Source organism: Trachurus japonicus, chromosome 10 (genome assembly GCF_045865225.1).
Source record: "Trachurus japonicus isolate A0001 chromosome 10, Traja_1.0".
Lineage (NCBI taxonomy): Eukaryota > Metazoa > Chordata > Actinopteri > Carangiformes > Carangidae > Trachurus > Trachurus japonicus.
Window position 1 is genome coordinate 10,861,236 of NC_140916.1, and position 25,476 is coordinate 10,886,711.

General features: G+C 42.2%; 1 protein-coding gene across 4 annotated transcripts; it reads right to left on the reverse strand.

Annotated features, from left to right (window-relative positions):
- Nucleotides 1-411: 411 nt before the first annotated feature.
- elp1 (elongator acetyltransferase complex subunit 1) lies at nucleotides 412-25,164 on the reverse strand. Of its 4 annotated transcripts, none has more exons than XM_085789244.1 (36): nucleotides 25,073-25,164; nucleotides 23,957-24,169; nucleotides 23,710-23,862; nucleotides 21,378-21,459; nucleotides 20,921-21,001; nucleotides 20,704-20,789; nucleotides 20,410-20,600; nucleotides 20,194-20,317; nucleotides 19,604-19,697; nucleotides 18,240-18,470; nucleotides 17,977-18,147; nucleotides 17,165-17,243; nucleotides 16,886-17,041; nucleotides 16,653-16,759; nucleotides 15,918-16,021; nucleotides 15,769-15,822; nucleotides 15,574-15,679; nucleotides 15,370-15,485; nucleotides 15,173-15,246; nucleotides 14,954-15,032; nucleotides 14,477-14,556; nucleotides 14,240-14,377; nucleotides 13,721-13,806; nucleotides 13,483-13,631; nucleotides 12,903-13,026; nucleotides 11,931-12,028; nucleotides 3,244-3,445; nucleotides 3,101-3,162; nucleotides 2,941-3,003; nucleotides 2,767-2,827; nucleotides 2,128-2,241; nucleotides 1,886-1,985; nucleotides 1,648-1,775; nucleotides 1,389-1,540; nucleotides 682-781; nucleotides 412-557 (listed from the first exon to the last, which is right to left on the reverse strand). In XM_085789244.1, exons 2-36 carry the CDS (start codon nucleotides 24,104-24,106, stop codon nucleotides 490-492), a joined length of 3,963 nt encoding a protein of 1,320 aa, XP_085645370.1. In that variant the 5' UTR covers nucleotides 24,107-24,169; nucleotides 25,073-25,164; the 3' UTR covers nucleotides 412-489. The 4 variants fall into 4 exon arrangements, with proteins under 4 accessions (XP_085645370.1, XP_085645369.1, XP_085645371.1 ...); XM_085789243.1 differs by having other exon boundaries at nucleotides 23,957-24,158; nucleotides 25,062-25,164; XM_085789245.1 differs by having other exon boundaries at nucleotides 697-781; nucleotides 25,062-25,164.
- Nucleotides 25,165-25,476: the final 312 nt, after the last annotated feature.

Consider the following 25,476-nt stretch of genomic DNA (forward strand, 5'->3'; position numbering starts at 1 on the left):
CCGTAAAATTCTTTGACCGGTACAAGACGGACTCATGTTTTCATTCATCAATAATTAAAGTCAGAGGTTCAAAGAGGTTCAGTTACCGTCGTAGTTCGACCATAAACGGCGATTCGGCTGCGTTATTCTCATGACTCGCTGCAAAACCGAAAGTAAAGAAACGCTGGTCGGCTCGACCAGCATTTCCGCCACCACTAATAATAACAAAATAACGATAGAGACAAAACGATATATTTATCGAAAATGGGCCCATTAACAAGTGTGGGTAACGGAGATTCATCCACATTAACGTGAGACTTTTTTATAACCAAATAGAAACTCATCGTTGTCCCTTTAATGTTAATTCACTGAAGTGTGATGTTTGTGCTGTGAGAAAAAAAAATCTTAATTTCCACAGAGTCTGGTCAGAGGAGACATGAACTGCATCTTTATTTATTACATAATTAACATTTGACTTTACAGGTAAAAACATTAGAAATACAAACTCATCTACTTCAGAAGACTGAGCTTCCACTTGACACCGTTTCTCATCTTCGGTGGCGCCGGGACCTCGACGTCTGTGAAGGAAAAAACAAAACAAAACAGGAAAATCAGTAAAAGAAGAATCAGATGTGTATTAAAAGGATAAAATGAAGTTGTTAAAACAGTGAGCTGTGACTGTCTGTGCCGGCGAACGCTCACTTCTCTGCTGCTGACCTGGTTGTGGAGCTGCAGGTTTCTGCTGCTGCTGCTGCTGGAAAGACGCCATGATGCTGTTGGCTGTAGAGTTTGGCCCCGTGAGCTGAAGAGGGGGAGGAGGAGAGAGGGAGGAATACATAAAAACAAACTCAACAGTTCATAAAAACAAGTCAGAAGTGTGATGACAACACTTCACTGATGTAGGGATGTCAGAATTACTCATGGTATTAAACGCCACAATTAATTAATCGTAAAGATTCCTAAATACCGTCACTTTCCAAAAAAGATTATGTTGGAATCATAATTGGCAGATGTGCGCCAAAGTAAAGGTAAAATGCACAGATACTACTGGTCCATTTACGTAACATTGAATTGGTAGGAATTTAAATGCTAGAGTGTCATTTGTAATTTAAAAAAAAAAGATTAAAATTAACTTAAACATTTTGTATAGATATCAATTAATGACTTGAATATTTCAAACACCTCCCCTGGGGGATTAATAATTGGTCACATTTTAATAAATACTTAAAATATTTTGTGTAAATATTTAGTAATGTAATTACATCTAGACTATATTTGATTTTACACATTAATAGTGTTAATTAATCATGATCATCGTAATACCGTGATTATTTCTCTGACAATAATTGTACCAAGAATCGTGACACCCCTACACTGATGTTATAATGATGAAGTCTGGTGTCAGTTACCGGAGCCTGGTTGCTCTGGAGACCGTCCGGCCACACCTCGGGCACCGACGTCTCCATCAGGTGCAGAGCCTCCTCGTAGGCCAGCTGCAGCTTCTCCGCCTGTTTGTCGAACTGGAACAGCACCAGGGCTTTGAGCAGGCCGTGCACTTCCTCTGTAGGAGGGGAGCGACAACAACCACCACCAGGAATTACAGGTGCATCTTCAAAAGAACATTTTTAATAATGTTGAAACCTGAATTCTGTCCCGGTGGTTCTGTACCTCTCATCTTGTCCACGGTGGTGATGATCTCAGCGAGCGCGTACATCAGCGCTTTGTCCTCCATCGGGCTTCCCTCCTTCAGACTGAGCTTCTTCCGCTCGGCTTTCCGTCGGTTCTTTGACGATCTCCTGCAGCCGGAGCGTCGACGGGAAAAAAACAAACCAATATTAAATCATTTATCACACAGGTTAATATATTAATAGTAATTTCACAGAGAGAACAACTGGTTTTGTCTTACGAGGAGATGCGTGAGTTGCTTTGGGAGTATTTGGAGCCGGTCATCACACTGCTGGCCTCAGAGTAGAGCTCAGCGTCAGGACAGTCTGGACCGTCCTCATCTGACACACACAACACAGGATCAACAAAAAAAATAGGATTCAGATGAAAAACGGAAGTGTCTTTTGTTTATTTGAGTTCCTTTGTCTATCCCCCAACGTCCTCTTGGACCTGCTGGAAGTGAACGTTTGAGCTCTGACTCACCCAGCATGTCCAGTCTGGCCTTCTCCTTCTGCTCTCGGACCACAGCCAGTCTCGTCCTGTGCCGCGTGAACGTCGCCACCTGAGCCTCCAGGAAAACAGTCTGAGTGCCGACGGCTAAAACAAGACGACATCAAAACAAATACATGACAACTTCTGTTAATGTTCTTCAATGCTTTCTATTAACATCTTTGTCATAATTCACCAAAGAAGTGTGATTTAAATGTTAGATTTTGCGGAAACTCTTCAGTTGATATTCTTGCAAGATCATGTGCAATACAGTCAGAGCTAGACGCTAATAAACAGCTTGTGCTTCATTTTAGGTATTTATTCCTCTACTATTTTCTCATCTTAGGAACCCAAACCTTTGATAACTGCAAATATAAAAACAAGTCATCCACATCAGTAAAAGTTTGTTTGAACAAGAGATTTGAAGACAATTTCCGTTTTCAATATTGTAGCATTTGCATTAAATGATTTGTTTGCTGCAGCTGAGATTCTGTTTCTGTTCTGACTAAATTGTAATATAAAGCAGTAAGTGTTATGTTATGTTATATTAATTTATGTTATGCAGGTACCTTTTAAAATGGCGAATATAAGAAATTATCTTAAAACAGAGACAATGCCCTGGACTCTTCTTACCCTCCAGCAGAGCAGGCTTCAGGTTGGTTTCAGTGATGTCTTGTCTGTTGTGCATGAAAATCTGGAGCAAACAATCAAGAAACAAACCATTACACAGGGAAACAACAAACAAACAGAGGAAATGTAAAGCAACAAGTTTTAAATGATTTTAAATCAGACGTTTCTCTCACTGACCAGTCGCAGCGCCTCCTCCCAGACCGCACCAGTGATCAGAGCCAAGATGGCTTCCTCACAGTCCTGTAGGGAGAAACAACACAGACCCAGACAGAAGTTGTGTTTGATTAAGAAGCAGATGTTGACGTGTCACTGTGTCCAGATGTGGAGAGGATCTTACTTTAGCGTACTGGTCCAACAGCAGAGCGGCTTCAGAGAACCGTCTCTGTTCGGTCAGTTTCTCTGAGGGGGAGGAGACGGAAAACCCGTTAGGAACCAGTTACCTGTCTGATTTACTCATCGACGGCCCGTTGCCATGGTTACCTGCCAGGTCCCGGGCCAGCAGCGCCAACTGGTCCGGCGGCAGCGGGATCTGCTGCGCCACACAGATGGCGTTCCTCCAGCTGGAGCTGCCGGCGAACGCCTGCAGGGCGCCGACCGACTCGCCGCATCGCCACAGCAACAGGCCGGCCTGCTCCGCCTGCTGCTGCTCCACCAGGTGCTCGGCGTAGGCGCAGCTCAGAGCCTGGAGGAGTTCAGAGGTCAAAGGTGAGAGTCGGGTTTCACGTGATGTGTATTAGGCCAGGAGCCAGGTCCACCCCTCAGGATGTTTTTTGCTACCTTTTTTTCACTATTATTTCTTGTTATCCCATACATTGGGCCATCACAAGTTGATAACCTCCACCCCCAGCAAGGGGCCGTTTGGCCCCAGGGGCCAAAAAACCCCCTTTTTGGGAAAAGCTTCTGGCGAAATTATGTAATGCCATATATTAGGGTACAGCAACTGCATACATGGTCAGATAACTCTGAAATTTTGCATAGTGTATCCTGACACATAGGGGAAACTATCAGAATAATATTCTGGGGCTTACTGCCTTTCTATTTTCAAATATCACCCTCAGTTTATCCCAAAAGACAAAAAAATGTGTTTCCGCCTGACAAATTGTCATCAAATGTGATCATTTTCAAGCATTTTATTACACATATCACTGCCTTAGATGGATATGAAAAACTTCCCACATTTGTAAGCCTCAATTTAAGCCCAAGATGACCTTTCTATCTCGAAGATTACACCTGCTATGACCAAAGTCTTCCAGTGTCCTACCTCAAATCAGAGAAAACGGAACTTTCAGCATTACCATTCCAAATGGGATTAAGCATGATTTCTTGCACATAAACTGTATCTTAAACAAGATTGGAGACTTAAGTTGTAGGCTACTACTATACCATCTGAAGTTAATTACATGAAAAGTGAATAATGTTACACCCCCAGGTGGAACAGGGTATCAGGGTACAATATAAAAGTAAATGCTAACCGATTTACACACACCAACACACTAACCAACCGACACACTTTAACCAACCAACTAGTCTAATGGGCCAGACCAGATTTTGGTACCACTCAGGGTGGCAAAATCTAGTAACATTTTTTGAAAAGGTACATGTCCATAGATTATATTTTGGTATGATAACCCATCCTAAGTGGTAGCTTTATGACAGTTATCAGCTCATAAAGTTATCAACCCCCTGCAATAAATAGGACTCTGAACGCAGGGGGCATATCTTGTTTTGTGCTCATTTTCAGACCGTTACTCATATGTTATGAGGGCATGTTTGGTAGCATTTTAAGGTGTACAATCCTAGCTTTCATTTAGACCACGTTTTGGGCCTATCTAAAAAAAAAATAAGGTTCACATCCATCTATCAATCTATCTCAACAACTATTTTTCCACTATTTTCGCCTAAACAGTCTTTTTTATAGCACTGTGAAATGTAGGAACAGCACTGACACAAATAACAAAAACTGAAATACTCACAGGACTGTAACAATTCAGGAAATGTATAATCTTCCCATAATTTCCTACTATGAGGGATGATTATGGGTCTTAAAGTGGAACATGGGCCCAGGCGAGAATTGTCAATAACTGCTTATTCCTCTGTATTTCTCAAAGAGTTTTTAAGTTTTCTATATATCTTTGCCCTAATTATCATCGTCATCATGATTATAGTCCAGAGTTAAAGCAGAAGTAAGCGGAATATTTGTGTTAATATAAGTCTTAAATTGTTATATCTTCCGACGGGAATCACTTATATAGAGTGTTTGGTCCGAAACACGGTTCTGTCAGTCACTCTGCTCTGCTGTAAGCCGAGGAGAAAACTTCTTGTATACTTCCCTGTATCCTACAACCTTTATCCAATGAGGAGAGAGAACGGCATGAAGGGCTGTGTGTGCAGCCAAAGGATGCGCGTGAATGTGGTGACGTAGGGACGAGGACCAATAGATCCATGACGAGGGCGGGGACTGCTAACTCCATCGGCTGACAAGAAGTTAGCCAAAGCGACCGGATTGCTTACTTCTGCTTTAAGGCAACTCTTTATCCTCCTCCACCCTCTGATTTGTGCATGTTTGCATATTTCTGCATCTACTCCTCCCAATATTTTGCACGTTCTGGCAGAAACGCCCATATTTGCATATTCATTAAGGCAAACACGCTAAATGGATTGCACGTGCAATTTTGACCGTTTGAGAGATGCAATCCTCAGTGCGCCCGGTTAGTAGATCAGCTTCAGCATCTGTTTGCGCGTGCAATCAAGTTTGCACGCACAAACACGTTTTAATACACACAAACCTTTAGTAGATCCGGCCCATAGTCAGAAGTTAGTGCTTATACAGTAGCTCTGTACACTGAACATAAGAGTGGTTAAGAGCTTTTCAAAGTGACTGACCACAAGTCATTGACCACTGGGGGGGCACACAGGGTGGCCAATCAGATTTTGTGGGGGGACAGGTGCCCCTCCATGCCACCATGGCAGACCCGCCCCTGGGTGAGGCAGGAGAAGTCTGGAAGCCTACAGGTCGTTGTATGTGGTTGAAGGGTCTGATGGCGCTGAGTCCAGGCCAAATTTACCCCCAGGGGACAGTAAAGTATATCTACAGTATCTATCTATCTATCAACCAGGAGTTGTTGAAGGTCAACCAGTGTGGTTGTGTTGGTCACTGTAGCATGTACAGCAACTCCCAAGCTGATCCCACAAGAGTTCAATTGGGTTGAGGTCTGGACGCCAATCAGGTACCAGTCATACACCTGTGACTGAAACACACATGGCAGCACTTGGAGCTCAGTACAAGAGTGAATACCCACAGGAGGATATTGCAGTGGATTTTGGTGTTTTTGGGGGGCGCTACCCACTCATCCTGACATCCCAACTCTTCTTAAAGAATTAACCTCAACCTGCGTGCTTGATCCCATCCCATCTAGCTTCATGAATAACTGTCTCTTTATCATCACTCCTCTCATCACTTCAATTATCAACACCTCCCTCACCTCAGGCTTTGTCCCTCCCTCAATGAAGCTGTTGTCACCCCCATCCTGATGAAACCTGGCCTCAGTCCCAACATCATGAACAATTTCAATCTCAAACCTTCCATTTTTCTCTAAAATACTTGAACGTGTCATTTATGCCCAACTGAAAGCCCATCTCAGCTAACAACCTATTTGAACCATTTCAATTTGGATTCCATAGACAACATACAGGCAGCTCTTTAAAATCACCAATGACATCCTCCTCGCCTCAGACTCCGACCACCTCACCATCCTCATCCTTCTCGACCTCACCGCAGCCTTCGACAGTCACTCCATCCTCCTCTCCAATCTTTCCTCCACCCTAAACATCACTGGAACTGCACTCTCTTGAATTCAGTCATATCTCCTCCTCTACAGGTGTCCCAAGGTGTCCCCCAGAGTTCAGGGTTTGGTCCCCTCCTCTTCATCCTGTACTTGCTAGCATCATCCATCGTCAAGGTCTCTAGTTTCACTGTTGCGCCAATGACATCCAGCTTTACATTTCTACAAAATCCATCACTACTACCAGCCACACCACTCTCATCTCCTGCCTCAACAATATTAAATCATGGATGCAACACTACTTTCTGAAACTTAACTATGACAAATCAGATATTCTTCATTGATCCCAAATCTCTCACTAAATCTACGGACAACTTCACCCTTTCCATTGACAACATCTCCCTAACTCCCTTCCTCCCACATCCAAAACTCATGGCCGCCGCCTTGAGCGCCTTGCCAAGAAAACCGGACTCACTGTTCACCTTCAAATGTACTCGGACCACATCACCTCCTACAAGACTGCTCTAAATGCTGCCAAATCTGCCTTCTACTCCAACATCATCCACCGCGACGGAAACAACACCAGGACTCTTTTCTCCACAGTAAACAAACTTCTCAAGCCCAAAGAAACTGCCACACGCTTCACATCAGCCCTTCAGTGTCAGCAATTCTTGGACTTTATCAATCACAAAGTTTACTCCATACATCACCATCTCACCCCCTGCCTGTCTTCTCAGTCAAACACGCCTTGGCTCAATGCTACTGTCCGGCCCACCACTACCCTGTCTGCCTTCCATCTTCCGTCAAATCAACAGGTATCTCAACTAATCATGTCTTCCAGGTCTGCTACTTCTATACTCGATCCACTTCCTACCACATTGGTCAAGGTCTGTCTCCCCACACTCTCCTCACTCATCACGGAAATTGTGCACTCCTCCCTGTCAAATGGTATTGTTCCCTCCCTACTCAAAACCGCTTCAGTCACACCCATATTAAAGAAACCTGGTTTAGACCCCACTGAATTCAATAACTATCGCCCTATCTCAAACCTCCCATTCATCTCAAAAATCATTGAACGTACAGTAGCCAGCCAACTCCAAGACCATCTATCAAACAATAACCTCTTTGAGCCTTTCCAGTCTGGTTTCCGTCCCAATCACAGCACAGAAACAGCTCTCATTCAAATTACAAACGACCTTCTTTTAGCAGCGGATTCTGGCCTACTCACCATCCTCATACTTTTAGACCTCAGTGCCGCCTTCGACACTATATCTCACACCATCCTCTTAGAGCGTTTGGCCGGCACTGGGGTCTCTGGTATTCCTCTTCAGTGGTTCCATTCCTACCTGTCTGACCGTTCTCAGTTTATTCAAGGAGTAAATTCCAGATCATCACCCTCACCACTCCCCCACGGTGTTCCGCAAGGTTCTGTCCTCGGCCCCCTACTTTTCATCATCTATATCCTCCCTCTTGGCAATATCTTCCGTCACTTTGGTATCCACTTTCACTGCTATGCTGACGACACCCAAATTTACATCACCACCAAACCGGACACTATATCACCACCTACTGCCCTTATCGACTGCCTGCAAACCATCACAAACTGGATGTCAAACAATAAGTTAAAACTCAACGGCAATAAAAGTGAAATTCTCCTCATCGGATCCAAATCATCACTCTCCAAATCACACCCCCCTAGTATTCTCATTGACGGCTGTCTGGTCTCCACTTCAACCGCAGTTAAAAGCCTCGGTGTTATTTTGGACAGTACCCTCTCATACACATCCCATATCAACAACATCTCACGCACAGCCTTTTTCCACCTCCGCAATATCTCCAGACTCCGCCCCTCCCTCACCCAGCACTCCACCGAAATCCTTGTAAATGCCCTGGTCACTTCCCGCTTGGATTATTGCAACTCCCTCCTCACCGGTCTACCACAGAAACTCATCCACCGCCTACAAACTATCCAGAACACCGCCGCCAGAATCATCACCCGTACCAAGTCCTCGGATCATATTACACCAGTCCTCATGCAACTTCACTGGCTCCCTGTTCATCAACGTATACATTACAAGCTCCTTCTGCTAACATTCAAAGCTCTCCATAACCAGGCCCCCCCATATCTCTCTAATTTGCTTCATCCTTATATCCCACCCCGTTCACTCCGCTCCTCATCCGCCGCCCTGCTTTCCACCCCCTCTTTCTCACTTACCACACTTGGTGCTCGGGCTTTTAGCTGTTCTGCACCTAGACTCTGGAATTCACTCCCACTACACATACGCACTCTGGACTCCATCGACACCTTCAAATCCCACCTCAAGACACACCTTTTTAAATTATCCTACTCCCTATAACGCTCTGTCCCCTAACCATTTTATCCACCTTATCTGTGTTTCTAGCCACACTGTATTTTCTTTGTATTCATGTATGTGCTATTGTATTTATACCTGTTTTTGTTTCTTGTTTTTGTCTCATTCTTACATGTAAGGTGACCTTGGGTTCTTGAAAGGCGCCAACAAATAAAATTTATTATTATTATTATTATTATTATCCATTGTTGTCCAACGTTGGAATTTCCTTTGACAGCACCCTCTCCTATGATCGTTACATCACCCAGATAGCCCGGACTGCCTTCTTTCACTTTCAAACATTGCCTGATTTCATCCTTCCCTTCGTCCTAACCGTCTCTGCTGCTGAAACCTGTCACCACCAGACTTGATTACTGCAACAGCATCTTTTATGGCCTCTCATCCAGAACCCTCAATAAACTCCAGTATATCCAGAATTCTGCTGCCTACCTGCTCACTCATACTTGTCCCCATGACCACATCACCCCCGTCCTCCAAAACCTTCACTGGCTTCCTGTTTCTTACCGTATACAGTTTAAAATCCTTCTTCTCACATTTAAAGCACTCCATAGCCTGACTTCCTCCTACATCACTGACCTCCGCTCCTCGACCCCCACTCTCCTAACCGCAGCCTCCACTCCTTCGATGCCAACCTCCTGTACTACGCCCCATGAACTGGAACTCTCTCCCCAAATCCATCTGCAACTGCACCAACCTGTCCACCTTTAAGACCCTTATCAAAGTCTTTGAAGCGCTTTAAAATAAAATGTATTATTATTATTTAGCTGTAATGCTCAATCCCAGTCCAACCTTGTCATAAAGGTGACTTATCAGACTTTCCAACAATAATTGCTTAGATTTATTTATCGCTTTTTGGCACTCAAAGCACTTTTACACAGTAACGGTGGCGATACACTGTAAGCTACAATTGTAGCCACAGCTGTCCTGGGGCAGACTGACAGATGTGTGGCTGCCAATGTGCACCAAACAGCCCCCCTGACCACCACCAAACATGCATACACATCACACGAGGCAAGGTGGATAAGATATCTACGTCTACAACAGCGACTGGGACGGGGCGGAATTCGAACCTCTGGTTATTGGACGACCCACTCTACCTCTTTAGCCACTGTCATCCCAATATAAAATACAACACCAGCTGTATGTGAAATAATTGACAGAAATAACATAATAACAACAATTGTCAAGCTATGTTGTCCCACTATAAGGTTAATTGAGCCACCTAGAAGGAATGAACAAAATTAGCTAAGCAAATAAATTACATTATACTGTATCTGATGGAGACAATCCCAATATGTATTGAAAACAGATATAGCCTATGTCTAGAAAAGGCTATTTATAACTCATTTATCAATTATTATTTAAAGAGCTAGGATGCTCAAACCTACAAAGCTACATACTTTGGACTGATGATGATGATGATGATTAGGGTAAAGATGTAAAGAGAGTGCACAAAAATGTGCAAACTGCAAACATGCACAAATCAGAGGATGGAGGAGGATGAAGAAGTTGCCTTAACTCTGGACTATAATCATGATGACGATGATAATTAGGGCAAAGATATATAGAAAACTTAAAAACTCTTTGAGAAATACAGAGGAATAAGCAGTTATTGACAATTCTCGCCTGGGCCCATGTTCCACTTTAAGACCCATAATCATCCCTCATAGTAGGAAATTATGGGAAGATTATACATTTCCTGAATTGTTACAGTCCTGTGAGTATTTCAGTTTTTGTTATTTGTGTCAGTGCTGTTCCTACATTTCACAGTGCTATAAAAAAGACTGTTTAGGCGAAAATAGTGGAAAAATAGTTGTTGAGATAGATTGATAGATGGATGTGAACCTTATTTTTTTTTTAGATAGGCCCAAAACGTGGTCTAAATGAAAGCTAGGATTGTACACCTTAAAATGCTACCAAACATGCCCTCATAACATATGAGTAACGGTCTGAAAATGAGCACAAAACAAGATATGCCCCCTGCGTTCAGAGTCCTATTTATTGCAGGGGGTTGATAACTTTATGAGCTGATAACTGTCATAAAGCTACCACTTAGGATGGGTTATCATACCAAAATATAATCTATGGACATGTACCTTTTCAAAAAATGTTACTAGATTTTGCCACCCTGAGTGGTACCAAAATCTGGTCTGGCCCATTAGACTAGTTGGTTGGTTAAAGTGTGTCGGTTGGTTAGTGTGTTGGTGTGTGTAAATCGGTTAGCATTTACTTTTATATTGTACCCTGATACCCTGTTCCACCTGGGGGTGTAACATTATTCACTTTTCATGTAATTAACTTCAGATGGTATAGTAGTAGCCTACAACTTAAGTCTCCAATCTTGTTTAAGATACAGTTTATGTGCAAGAAATCATGCTTAATCCCATTTGGAATGGTAATGCTGAAAGTTCCGTTTTCTCTGATTTGAGGTAGGACACTGGAAGACTTTGGTCATAGCAGGTGTAATCTTCGAGATAGAAAGGTCATCTTGGGCTTAAATTGAGGCTTACAAATGTGGGAAGTTTTTCATATCCATCTAAGGCAGTGATATGTGTAATAAAATGCTTGAAAATGATCACATTTGATGACAATTTGTCAGGCGGAAACACATTTTTTTGTCTTTTGGGATAAACTGAGGGTGATATTTGAAAATAGAAAGGCAGTAAGCCCCAGAATATTATTCTGATAGTTTCCCCTATGTGTCAGGATACACTATGCACAATTTCAGAGTTATCTGACCATGTATGCAGTTGCTGTACCCTAATATATGGCATTACATAATTTCGCCAGAAGCTTTTCCCAAAAAGGGGGTTTTTTGGCCCCTGGGGCCAAACGGCCCCTTGCTGGGGGTGGAGGTTATCAACTTGTGATGGCCCAATGTATGGGATAACAAGAAATAATAGTGAAAAAAAGGTAGCAAAAAACATCCTGAGGGGTGGACCTGGCTCCCGGCCTAATGGGTTTTTACGTGGAAACCTGAATGCATCGTTGTGGTGCGTTCGTGTGTCTGCACCTTGTAGTGAACAACGTTTCCTGTGAACAGTCTCAGAGCTTCACTGTAGAGTTTCTGCTCCTTCACCAGCTGCAGAGCTTCAGGGAAATGTTCCTCTCCTGGGCACAAAACATAAAACAACATCATCATCATGTCATCATCAGCTGGGTTTAAAAAGAAAAGAAACTAAAACTGGAAATCTGCCTTTTCTTTTGAAATATGCAAATTAACTGAAATTACTAGATTGCGTCTTCTAAAGGGCATAAACTTTTATAGTAGTTTTCATATATAGAGTGCAGGTTAGTTCAACATTTTGGCAAATTGGCCCATTGCCATAATCCCTATAGTCATAGCAGTAGGTTCGCTATTTTTAGAACGGCGGAGCAGAGCGGCGAGCTGCTCAGAGCTACGCTATGGAGGCCAATGGGATTTCTTGGTTTCCCTCATCAAACTCATAAAATGCACAATCCAACAAATCCAAAACACTCTGGTGGACAAGTTGTGACCTGCACATTCACCACGCTATGAGATAATAACAGAACGTTACCAGACAGAGTTGTTTTAGAGGTAAATACAGAGACTGCTTGCTGAAAAACTGACCTCGACAAGAACGCACATCAGTGGTTTTGCATGAATTTACCTCTAAAACAACTCCGTCTCGTAACATTTCGTTATTATCTCATAGCGTGGTGAATGTTCAAATCTAAGTCTGACAGTCTATATCTTTGAAATTTCCTGGTGCAGTGAACGCCCCATCCCCAAGACATACATGTTTAACTGTTATTGTGATGATTTCTGCTCCGACTTTTCCAGCAACTGCAAATATGTTGTTTTCCTTTCACAGTAACTTCGATTTATGTGCATTAATCTTCATGTGCATCTTTAAATATATAGATAGAATAACTTAGAAACATTTAAACATAACTGAAGGAAAGTTTTCAGATATAAAGACTGGATCACTTGTGGCTAAAATGATAACACACTGTGACTGACCACACTTGCTGAGGTGCAGCAGCGCCTTCCTGTAGCGCTTCAGGTGTCTGTCGATGGTGAAGCGTTGGTAGTTCGGCTCCAGACTCTTCAGCATGTTCAAGAAGGGGAGGTACTCCTTAGGATCCTGCAGAGACACAGACGAAACAACATCAGCAGGCAACACCGCGTCCAGTTCATCGCCACTTAGAGCTCAGTCACAGAGGAGAGTGGTGAAATCAATTCAGTTACAAAAACACAAACTGGAAATAAAGTGGAAATTATAGTAACTTTTTTCTGCTTCACACAAAACTAGTGCATTACAAAAACCTTAATTACCTCTTATTAGAGCTGATTATCTAATTAGATCTTTGTGCACCCTGCAGTGTGACTTCACATATTTAGGATCTTAAATGTCTCATTTCTCCCTCTGGTGCATAAATCTGCATATTAATGAGGAAAAAATGTAAAACTTCTCCCCGTGATGAGAAGGTAAAAGAGAAACTGAAGTATGATGATGAGTCAATCAGCTGCTGATTAATAACGACCTCACTGACACACACTCCTCATGTCTGAGTCGGGTGTTTTCCTCGGTGTCTCGTACCTTCTGGGATTTCTCGGCCACCATGAGCACCAGGTCGAAGTCGTACGTTCCCAGCGAGTGTTCGTACAGGTCGTTGACGTTGACGAGGAAGAGGAGGTACTTCAGCGCCTCCTCAGCGTTCACGGCGCCCGCAGCTGCAGGAGGGTTTTCTATACAAACACACACACATACATACAAACAAACTAATAAATGATGCACTGTTGTCTATGTGTGCGTGAAATGACGTTCGTGTTCTCACCTCGGAGCTCGTGAACTTTCTGCAGAGCGATCTCCAGCTCTGGAACTGTCTTCTTCACGTGAGTCGTCAGGATCGACAGACAGAACCTGGACAAAGAGCATCATCGTCATTTAAATTTGAAACTGTTTAAAAATAAATGCAAAGATTTAATCCTAATGAAATATAGGAATTAAGTAAATGTTGGTAGTTACTAGGGGGTATATGGCACTTTTTTATAACATTTATTATGTTTACACAGGCTAATTGAGAGGAAACAGATTACTTATGTCATGTATTCATTTATGGAGAAGATGTGGGAACGAACAAGTTTTACTTCTACTCACTCCTTTTCGAGTATGAAACTGATTTATTTGTTTTGCATACTTCGTTTGAATATTGTCTGCCATGTTTTTATGGCACGTCCTTGGTTTATTCTATACATTTGTGCTTCGTTCTTGCATATTCGAAATAAACACAAAATAAATGAGTCCTGACATCATGTTGTGTTAACATATATACAGCATATATAACATCACTGACTTGTTTGAATCCATTGTTTCCATGGCGATACGTAGAGCATCACACACCACATCCACCTTCTTCTGGCCGGAGGGGGGGCGGGGCTGGACCGGGCTGCTGTCAGGGCGGGGGTACATGGTGCTGGTGGTGTCCTCCTCCCTGGAGGCAAAACACACACAAACACATGGAATAAAATACAAGATATATTCATTTTAATGTGGAAATCAATTATTCCACTTCTGACTTTAAAGGTCTCACCTGAGCTCAGTGAGGAAGAGGTTGATGTGGTTGATGGAGCCGAGTTGTGTGATGAAGGTCTGAATGTTCTCCAGGAAAACCTGCAGCAGGAGAAGAACAAATTTAGTTTTTATTTAAAGCACTTTGACATGACATGACATACTTTAGAAAAATCCAGTCTGAGTGAATCAGCGTTATTATTCTGTCAAAGCTTTTTAAATGGTTTAAATTTGCTGCTATCAGTTTTATGTTTTGCACTTGTCATTGAATTATTCATCCTGTTTGTTCCTGTGTTTTCTTTATTTTTAATTTTACAGGTCAAATCTAATTTTTCAAAATATCTTTTTTTGGTGTTTAAATATTTACAGGATGTTTTATTAATGTAAGAAAGCAGTGTGTTCCTTTTTGATAATGAACCTGTGAATATTTTATTCGCTTCCTGCTGCAAAAAATATAAGATTTGTTGTTACAAACGTCAGAAGAATAAAAAGTACAAACCTTCGGGTTGTGGTCGTAAATGAGGTTCAGGTTGATCCTCAGCTTCCTCATTGACTCAAAGGATTCTCTGAACTTTAAACTGGTGGAAATACAAGAACAGAAAACAACTTTTTGTCGTGTAGTTGACCAGAGTTGACCTCCAAGGACTGTTTGTTACTGTAAATCAACATATTATTTAGAAACCACATTTGTGATGTGATGGATTCAACTCAAACTCACCTGTCCAGCCACTTCCTGAGCTGAGCCAACACCAGAGCTCTGTGATGAACCGTCTCCAGGTTCCCACGAGGCATCTGGACACAAACACAGACACATGAAACATTCATGAGAGTTTATCAGTTTTAAAATCTGAAAATGTTTATTTAACGCTACTAATCTGCATCTGGATCTTTGATTTGTGTGTGTTTGTCACAGACCTGTAGGATGACTCTGGTGTCCTGCGGCACCACGGTGACGATCCTGGATCCTCTCTCCACCCGACGCAGCGTCTCGTCGTTCTGACCTCCGTCTGTGGCCAAGGCCGCCTGCAGCCCTGCGGGGTCAAAGGTAATTTTAACTCATGTGGACTTAAATACACAACAGCAACGTCGACGAAGAAGAAGCGCTCGTTTCCACTTTACCTTTGACGGTGAGCGCGCTCAGCTGGAGGCAGCGGCAGGTGTGGGAGTGTGTGGTGATGAGGAGGAAGTCGTTGCAGACGGCGAAGGAGGAGACGTTGGAGGCCAGCTGGAGGAGGAGAAGAAGAGGAAAGAGACGTGTTTTCTTCCTGGTTTATGGATAAACGCACTGAGAGAAACCAGAGTGGACAGTTTTACCTCTGTGTCTCCAGCGTACAGGTGAGATCTGTCCGTCAGGCCGAGGAGATGTTCCTGAAGATAAAACAGCAAATCAAACTGAAATATATCCACTTTGTCCTCTATCAATGATTAATGATGTTATTATAAATTAGTATTTGTCTCCCCACCTCCCCACTGATGCTGCAGAGCGCCGTCTGAACACAGGGAACAGGGAAGTTGATTTTACATCCACTGGAGTCGCTCCACTCCTCCACTGATGCTTCAGGACGATCTGATAAGAAACGACCTCAGTGATGAAGACGAGAATCAAACAGAGCTGCTAAATAATGCTGCTTCTGTGGGTGGATGTTTAATTTGGATTCAAACTGACACAGGGAGGGAAATGACACCAACTGAGGCTCAGTTGACAGAATTAATGAAATCTTTAGGTTTGAAAGAACTAGTTTATATTCTTTGTATCAAACTGCAACAGAAGAAATCAATGAAAACGGAATAAGGTACAGGTTTGACCCAACTTTTTATATCATTTGGATTGGCTTACTTTTTCTATTTGACGTTTTAAGTGTTAACTTTTATTTGCTTTTTCCCTTTTTTTATTTGAATCTTATTATTTAATTGATGTCACTTTTTGACCCATCAGTTTCATTATTACTGTTTGCAACCAAGTCTCATAAAGGTAGAAAAAGAAAAGAAATGGAACAAAATGTCAGACTTGTGTCTTTTATCTACAGTGGATAAACATCCTTTTGTTTGTGACTCTACCAGGTGACAGATCTTTGTTCTATACAAGGAGAATAACTTTGACAATGAAGAAAATGCTTTGTTTGTTTGTTTTTAAATAATTTTCCAATCAAACAATCTGTTATGATTCAAAAACCAGAGTTTCAGTGTTGGTGACTGACCCCAGAGTAATTTCCTGATCTGTCCGTCCTCCAGCTGCAGAGCCACAGTCCCAGTCTGAGAGCAGTGAACCACACTGACCACGACCCCGTCCACTTCTAACTCAGACCTGACGAGGAAACAATGACATAAAAAAAATCAGAGGAGTAATTAGTTTCATTATAATTAGTGTCATTAGCTTCATTTATAAGATTCTGCAGGATGAAGACGTAGGAAGCCACAGGAAGCTGCTGACCTGACACTGAGTGAGTCGGTGGAGTCTTGAGTCGGACGCAGCAGCTTCAGGGTGGAGGAGGTCGGCAGCAGACCGGAGGCCACGCCCACAAACAGCTCATCATCGAGCCACAGCAGCTGCCGCAGAGACAGAGGGTCGTCCTGCAGGGACGGGACGCTGCAGCATGAAGAAGAAGAAGAAGAAGAAGAGAGAGGTCTGGGTGAAAGGAGTAAAAAAAACAAATCGACTGGCCGTGATCTGTGGTGAACAGAACAGAAAACATGTCGGTCGTTGTCTCACCTAAAGGTTTTCTGGAGAACCAAGGGACGAGACATGATCCTGAACCCGTCGTCTGATTTGTCAGACTGATCTCCTGAATCTGAATCAACAAGAAAACATGAAGGTTAAAGGGATAGTTCAACAATTTGGCAAACTGGCCCATTGCCATAATTCCTATAGTCATGGCAGTAGGTTTGTTACCTTTAAATGTCGGTGCAAGCTATTTTTAGAACGGTGGAGCAGAGCCGCGAGCTGCTCAGAGCTACGCTACGGAGGCTAAAGGGATTTCTTGGTTTCCCTCATCAAACTCACCAAATACACAATCCAACAACTCCAAAACGCTCTGGTGGACAAGTTGTGACCTGCACATTCACCACACTATGAGATAATAATGGAACGTTACCAGACAGAGTTGTTTTAGAGGTAAATTCATGCAAAAGTCTCTGCATTTACCTCTAAAACAACAAGGGTGCAGCTCTGAGCAGCTAGCGGCTCTGCTCCGCCATTCTAGCTTGCACCAACAATTAAAGGTAACGAACCAACTGCTAAGACTATAGGGCACTAGGGCAAGCACTTTGTGTTGCATATCTATATCTGAAAAGTGCTCTATAAATAAAGTTGATTTGATTTGATTTAGGGATTATGGCGATGGGCCAATTTGCCAAAATGTTGAACTATCCCTTTAAATAAAAAAAACTGCCTGGCCTTCATATTCTTCTGTTCAAACATCATGTCTGTCTTCTTCTACCCATAATCCCTAAATATAAATATCAACATTAATTTTTACCACATTCATTCTGATTATTTTGGGTAGACAGTGTAGTGTGGCCCACCTTGGCTGTAGACTGAGATCTGTCCGTCAGCGGTGAACGCTGCCAGCTGATTGGTCCTCTCAGGTCGGCAGAGGAAGGTCACCTGGTTGACCGGAGATTTCAGCTGCAGCTCAAACGAACACATGGGAGGAGGCACGACACACTGCCTGAAGGTCGTCACCAGGATTTTATCTGAAGGGTTTAAAGATAAATATTAAAACCTGCAGCTCCACTTCCTCCTCCTCCTTTTCCTCCTTTCTCCTCCTCCTCTCATGGGTCCTCACCTCCATCAATCACAGCCACGTTGGCGTGGTCGGCGGCGTCCAGCCCGGGGCTGCGCTCCGTCGTCCAGCCCCAGTCGTAGGTGATGGTGGCCCAGCTGCGTGTCAGCAGGTGGAGCTTCAGGGGGCGTTCAGGGTCCCAGCAGACACCGACCGGAGCTTTCTGAGGGTCTCTGCCGAAGTCCAGGCTCTGCTTCAGATACCAGTGGTAGTTTCCGACGCTCCACAGCTGGACTGAAGAGGAGGATCAACATGAGATCAGCACAGACTGATGAAGAAATCTGACAGTTCCTCATTCAGATGACGACTCATTTATGAATTTATGAAGAAATTAGAGAAAATGTCCCTTTAAATTTACATTTTTGTTTGCTGCATTTAACAGAAAATCAAATATACAGTGTGTTTAAGTTTCCTGGCAATATCCCATTTATGATCATATTCAGGATGCTGCGTTTACATGCACATAGAGAAACCTGGGTATTAATTTCCCTGTTTACATGATGAATACCAGCGTCCTGGTTTCTGATCACAGCACAGGCACCTGCGATGTTTATTTAACACAAAACTTGGTCATTTTGACATCTGCTCTTGCAGGTTTGGTGCTGTTAAACACTCATCGCGTTGCAAATACGGCTCCTTCATTTTATATTTAGCATATTTAAAGGGGAGAGCGACGACGAATGTCCGCCTGTCACTGCCACCGTGTTGGTCGTGGGAGAGGCTGATGGAAATAAGCAGCCGTGATACAGGATCGTGTTAGTGGATTTAAAGGTTTATTGGCAAAATCTGAATATGCTACCCATGAATATATTAGTATAAGTGTCTAATCGCGATAAAATAAAATTTGTTTGGTTTTCGTGGCCTTATAATTATTCTTTTTCGCACACTGGACCTTTAATGGATTATGAATGGAGGGAAAACTTTCAGGGCATCTGTAGTCGACTGTGTGACATACAGTATGTGACATATGACGTGTGTGTTTTTTTCATTGCCCAAACCTGTGCAGATCGTCGCAGCTGTCAGAAACAAAACAGGATACTGTGGCATGTGAACGCCTTATCCCGAATTCTGAGTTCTCCAGGTAGCAAAACCAGGTTTCTGGGATATCCGGGTTTCCAAAATTGGGATATGATGTTTACATGCACAAACACAAATATAGGATACTCAAAAGCCAGATCATAACCGGGATACTCAAGTCCATGTTAACACACTGATAGTCAAACATTAAGCTTAGTTCAGTCTGAATTACAGTGTATGAGGGTTTTAAATTTCATCTGAACACGTACATGTGTGGTGAGATGTTGGACTGTACTGACCCCTGGTGGTGGAAAACAGTAAATGCAGCATCAACTTCAGGCTGAACTTACTGTAAGTGTTGATCTGTCCGTCGTCTCCTGCCGCCATGTCCTCCAACCACACGGCTAAAACGGTGGAGTCACTGTTCCACAGCAGCTCCTTCACCTACAACACACACACACATCAGTCTGATAATCTGCTGCTGCTGCTGATGTTTGATGTTTTATGTTAAAGGTGTACAGAAATGGCCATTTGTCCTGTTTGTCGCGCCGAGTTGTCACAAGCTGCAACACGAGTTTACCCGAGTAAGGAAAACGAATTTGATTGGTCGTTATCGAGCGGGCGGGATATTCAAAGTTTGGGGCGAGACCGAGCTCCGTATGTGTGTGTGTGTCTCAAAGACGCTTGAATGACGGATGACGGATCCAATATCAGTGGCTGGTGAATCGTGTACAGGCTGAGATATAATCCGTGCGCCTGCATTATCCAATGCGGAAAAAAAAATACACATTTTCATCCCGGATTTACTCAAAAATTGAATTTTGCACAAAGTTTGGCCTACATTGTCTGAAAGATGAGTTATTACATGAATTTTATGATCCAGAGTGGGCTTAAATTCAACTTTCTTTTCTGTACACCTTTAATATTTTTCTGGTCAGACCTTGGCCTGGTCTTTGCTGAAGGGCAGCGTGAAGTCTCCGTGCAGTAGTCCGTTCTTCTCCATGAACACCACGCTGTGCTTGTTGGGATGACGCTGGGTGCTGGCGATCAGGCTGCCGGACGGTCTGAAACCCCCGGAGAAGAAGATTCATGAAAGACTCTGGAAGTTTTTTTTTTATAGAAGATAGTTTAACGATTTAACAGAAGCGGTTCTTACTTCCAGCACAGCGCCTGCTCCAGCCCGTTGACCGTCTCGCTCGTGGCCTGCAGGACGCCCTCTCTGTTCCACACCCGCACCTTCCTGGCTCCGGTTTGAGGACAGACGGCGCTGACGGCGAACAGCTGACCGTCACCTCGCCACGTCACCCGCGGCCGCCGGTCGTCCCACGCCGCAGCCGGCTGCACCTCCTGTTTCAGGTTTACATCATCATCATCATCATAAATATCGTTATTATTAAAGAAATCAGTAACTTTTATTCAGACTCTGATGTTTCTGTGTTCGGATCGTGACCTGGATTTTCCTCTGCGCCGCCTGTTTCCCCTCGGAGCCGTGGAACTGAGTCTCCTTCTTCCCCCAGCCCACCGTGATGAACTTTCCTACGAAAACACACAATATTTAAGATTTCATACAGAATTGTTACCATCCAGTCTGAACACAAATATTTCTGCATTCCTTAAATCATCTTGTGACCTGTGGTGGAAATCTCCGATCTAATCTGAGACTGTACCTTCTCCAAAGTCGTCCTGGTGGATTCCCACCTCCGTGATCGGCTCGAAGTCTTTGGTCATCATGATAATCGTTTCCTGACCTGTGACAACAGATTAATTGAAATTGAATTGAATTGAAAGCCTTTATTGTCACTGCACATATAAAATACAATGAGTTTGGGAGGGTTGCTCTACTGTGGTGCATAAAAAAATAAATAAATACGACATAAAATACAACAGAGAACGATAAAAAGACAGTGTCATATCTATTATTTATTCACTAATTGCACAGCTTCTTAATAGGTTAGATCTTGGAGTTAATACTTGATTAACTAATAATTGGTCTATTATTAAAGTTACGCTCTGTCTAAGAAAGAAAGTTTTCCTCTGTAGGACTTATAAAAATATAACAAGGACAAAATAACTCTCATAATAAGTTTAAGAATTTGATAAATAAACTATTTTTCAAAGACTGACCGGTGGTGAGAATGACGAGCTCTTCATCAGGACTCCAGCTCATCGACGTCAGACCGCTGTCCACGCTGCCGACACACTCCAGCTGTGAGACACAATAAAAGACATTGAAATATTTTCTAATTTCATTTCACCTTTATTTATTCAGGGAAGGTCAATTGATAGTCCAGGCAATTTAGCTCATTTTGGACCCAAAAATAGAACTAATTGTCACAGAAGGTTTTTCACCATACATCATTTCTATGAGGTGTCTAGAACAACATACTAAAAGTCCTAAGAAATCCTAGTTGGGGAAATATGTTTAATTTGCATCATTATTTACTGTATAAAGTCTATGGTGCCGACAACAATACACCCCAATGGGGCTATTTGTTTCCTTTACTCCTATCACAATGAAACTTTACACAATGAAAGTAGACATTAAAAGTAACATTTTTTGTATTACAAGTTTCTTGGAAAATGAATTTGAATATGCAAATGAGCCTTACACTAATGGAATATGCCCAAAATACACCCGAATAGGCTTCTTTTCTTCCTTTACTCCTACCACAATCACACTTATAAAACTTACTCACACAATAAAAGTATACATGAAAAGTAACATTTCTGTATTTCAAGTTTCTTGGAAAATTAATTTAAAATATGTAAATGAGATCAACACTAATTGATTTATGGTCAAGTAGCCATAAAGCCGCAAGCAGCAAAAACAGGGGCCAAATAACTTAGTTCTTAGTCCCACTCATATATTGTTGAACATAACAGCATATTTCATATAACATCACACACAGTCGTTGAAACGACTTTGATGAATTCTGACTTTCTCCTGATGTTCTCTGCAAACTGGGAGGAAAGTCGTTAGGTAAGGCTTGTTCGCTAATAAAAAAAAAAAATTTAGAAAGCAAATGGAGACAAGACTGTGCAATTAATTCTTAAGGTCAGTATAGGTCTTTTAAGTGTGGCAAGTGACATGTGTGTATGCATAAGTCAAGTGTGGGAAGTGACAGCACTCAGTGCATAGGTTAACTTATTGAATGGACATGAATGTGTTAGTTATTTGGCCACTGTTGCTGCTTGTGGCTTTATGGCTTCTTGACCATAAATCAATTAGCGTTGAGCTCATTTACATATTTAAAATTAATTTTCCAAGAAACTTGAAATACAGAAATGTTACTTTTCATGTATACTTTTATTGTGTGAAGTGTGATTGTGGTAGGAGTAAAGGAAGAAAATAAGCCTATTCGGGTGTATTTTGGGCATATTCCATTAGTGTATTGCTCATTTGCATATTCAAATTCATTTTCCAAGAAACTTGTAATACAAAAATTTTTACTTTTAATGTCTATTTTCATTGTGTAAAGTTTCATTGTGGTAGGAGTAAAGGAAAAAAAGAAGCCTATTCGGGTGTATTTTGGGCATATTCCATTAGTGTATTGCTCATTTGCATATTCAAATTCATTTTCAAAGAAACTTGTAATACAAAAAATGTTACATTTCATGGATACTTTCATTGTGTAAAGTTTCATTGTGATAGGAGTAAAGGGAAAAATAGCCCCATTGGGGTGTATTGTTGTCGGCACCATAGACTTTAAACAGTAAATAATGATGCAAATTAAACATATTTCCCCAACTAGGATTTCTTAGGACTTTTAGTATGTTGTTCTAGACACCTCATAGAAATGATGTATGGTGAAAAACCTTCTGTGACAATTAGTCTGTCGTAAAACGCTATTTTGCCTGGACTATGAGAGCAATTTGTATACACAAATATACAAATATAATCAAAATCATGATCCACAATTACATACAGACTGCAGAACATTTGACAGTTAGTTCTTAAAGCTATCAAGAGAAATAAGTTGATCATGTTCCAGACAGTTTTGTAAGTTATTCCACTTTTGAGGGGCAGAGAATTGAAAGGCAGTCTTCCCTAATTCTGTCCTGATACTAGGAGTGTAAAACCAAGGTATCCTGTGAACGAGTGTGCAAGTTACAAACTCTAATTGAGATAAAACTGGTAAGATAAACACGTAAATTTTCAAGTAAGGCTTTGCAAATATAAAACATGCAGTGTTGCTCCCTTCTTACACTTAAAGATGGCCATCCAATCTTGTTATAAAAAATGCAGTGATGGGTACGGAAGACATCTCCAGTAATAAATCGAAGAGCAGAATGATAAAGTGCATCAAGGGGCTTCAATTTAGAGAGAGCAGCAATAATGAATATTCCTCGGCTCTTTATCCAAACGTCAACTCAAAACAAACTCTGAACTTGCAGCTAAAACTGATTCTTCACCACCAAACACCTCCGTGAAGAAGTGAGCTTTTGTGCTGCTGACCTGACACGTGTTGAGGTTGAAGAGGACGACGTCACCACCGGCTGTGGCCAGACACGCCGACTCCAGCTCAGCCAGGTCCTGCAGTCCGACCACCAGGCCGCTGCCGTCCTCCGGGAGGAACTCATCCGCTGTCAACGAGGCTTCGCTGACAACCTGCAGAGGAGAAAGGAGGAGAAATGTCAAGAAATGTCACCTCCCATCGTCAACCAGACAGAGAGGCAGGTACGGTATCTCATCAGCAGCTCACCTGGCCGGTCCGGGGGTCGTACTCTGTGATGGAGAACTGGGAGGCGACCAGCATCGAGCCGGTGTCGGCCCGGACGGAGAAACACTGCGGGGAGCCCGGAGCCTGCAGCTCGGAGCTGCACAGGCTCTTCAGCAGCTTCAGGTTCCTCATCTCACCTCAGGACAGACGGAGGAGTCACTGAACCTGAGTCTGGACCCGCGAGCTGCAAAACACCTGAAATATCAACAATTAAACACATTAAGTACTAGAAAACATGAACAGACAGAGCTCAGCAACACAGCAGTCTAACATTAGGAGGGTGATGAAGGACCAGAAATCATCAGGGATATCGTTTTGCATAAAGGAATGAGCTGGTTTTCCTGTTTTGTTTTATTTTACTGTATTTTCTTGATTTTACACAAATAGTGAACCTGCTTGACACTGCAGCCACACATTGCATGAAGAAAATAAAACATCAATGGGACAGTAAACATGAAAACAAACATTTCAGCTGTCATTCAAAGGCTACGGGTATTCAATAAATAGATAAATAAGTAGTTTTCAGACGACTAATTATGTTCTTGAAAGATTTTAACACAACTGCTACATCACATATCCATTATCGGACAACTCTCTCTACCAAACCGGCTTTTAAAAATTAAAGTCGGGATGACAGTGCCCCTGTGTAAACAATCAAAGACTTATAATATATTTTAGTACATGTTTTAAATTACATAGTTATCTCTTTGTTCTTCAAAACGCCACAGTATTAACACTTTCCTCAAACCCTGTGGCAATGCTTTATTCACCACATCAGTACAAAAGCATCACCCCCACACAACAGTTACACAGGTTACACAAACCGAAATCGGTGTCAAATTAGTTTAAGCATCATTTCACGGTGTAAAACACATGGTATTTTGTGATTTACTGTGTAAACTAATCGGATTTTACATGAAAAGTGCGCAGTCTGTCCGAAAATGGAGCTGGAGCTACTAGCTTTACCCATAGGCTTTACCATTAAACTACAAGGAACGGCGCGTTTTTAGCGACGATATCAGAACAAAAGGACAGAAAACTAAAGTTACGACACTTATAAATATCATAATAAGACAATAAAACTCACCGAGAACACACAGCTGGAAGAAAACAAGCCCTTTTAAATGTCCAGCATCAACAACACAACAACACACACGTGGCGCTGTCAGGCTCTCAACCTTTCACCGCTCTGACGAAGTTCCGTGAACTCACCACGGCGTCGCCCCCTGGCGCCTCGGAGGGAAACAGACAACAACAATGGGAGCACATGAAGTTTTTTCAATGAAAAAAACATTGGCTAAAGATTTATTTTCAAAAGTTAAAAATAACAACAAATGTTATATTTGATTTGGATGGTTCTTTACATTTTTTTTTTTTGCAACTTTTACATAGATACTGACAAAATGATTGCACTGGGATGTATATACATTTTTTTTTATTATTCTTATTATTCATTAATCATACTCTATTACAAATACTGCTTTCTTTTTACTGCTATTGCC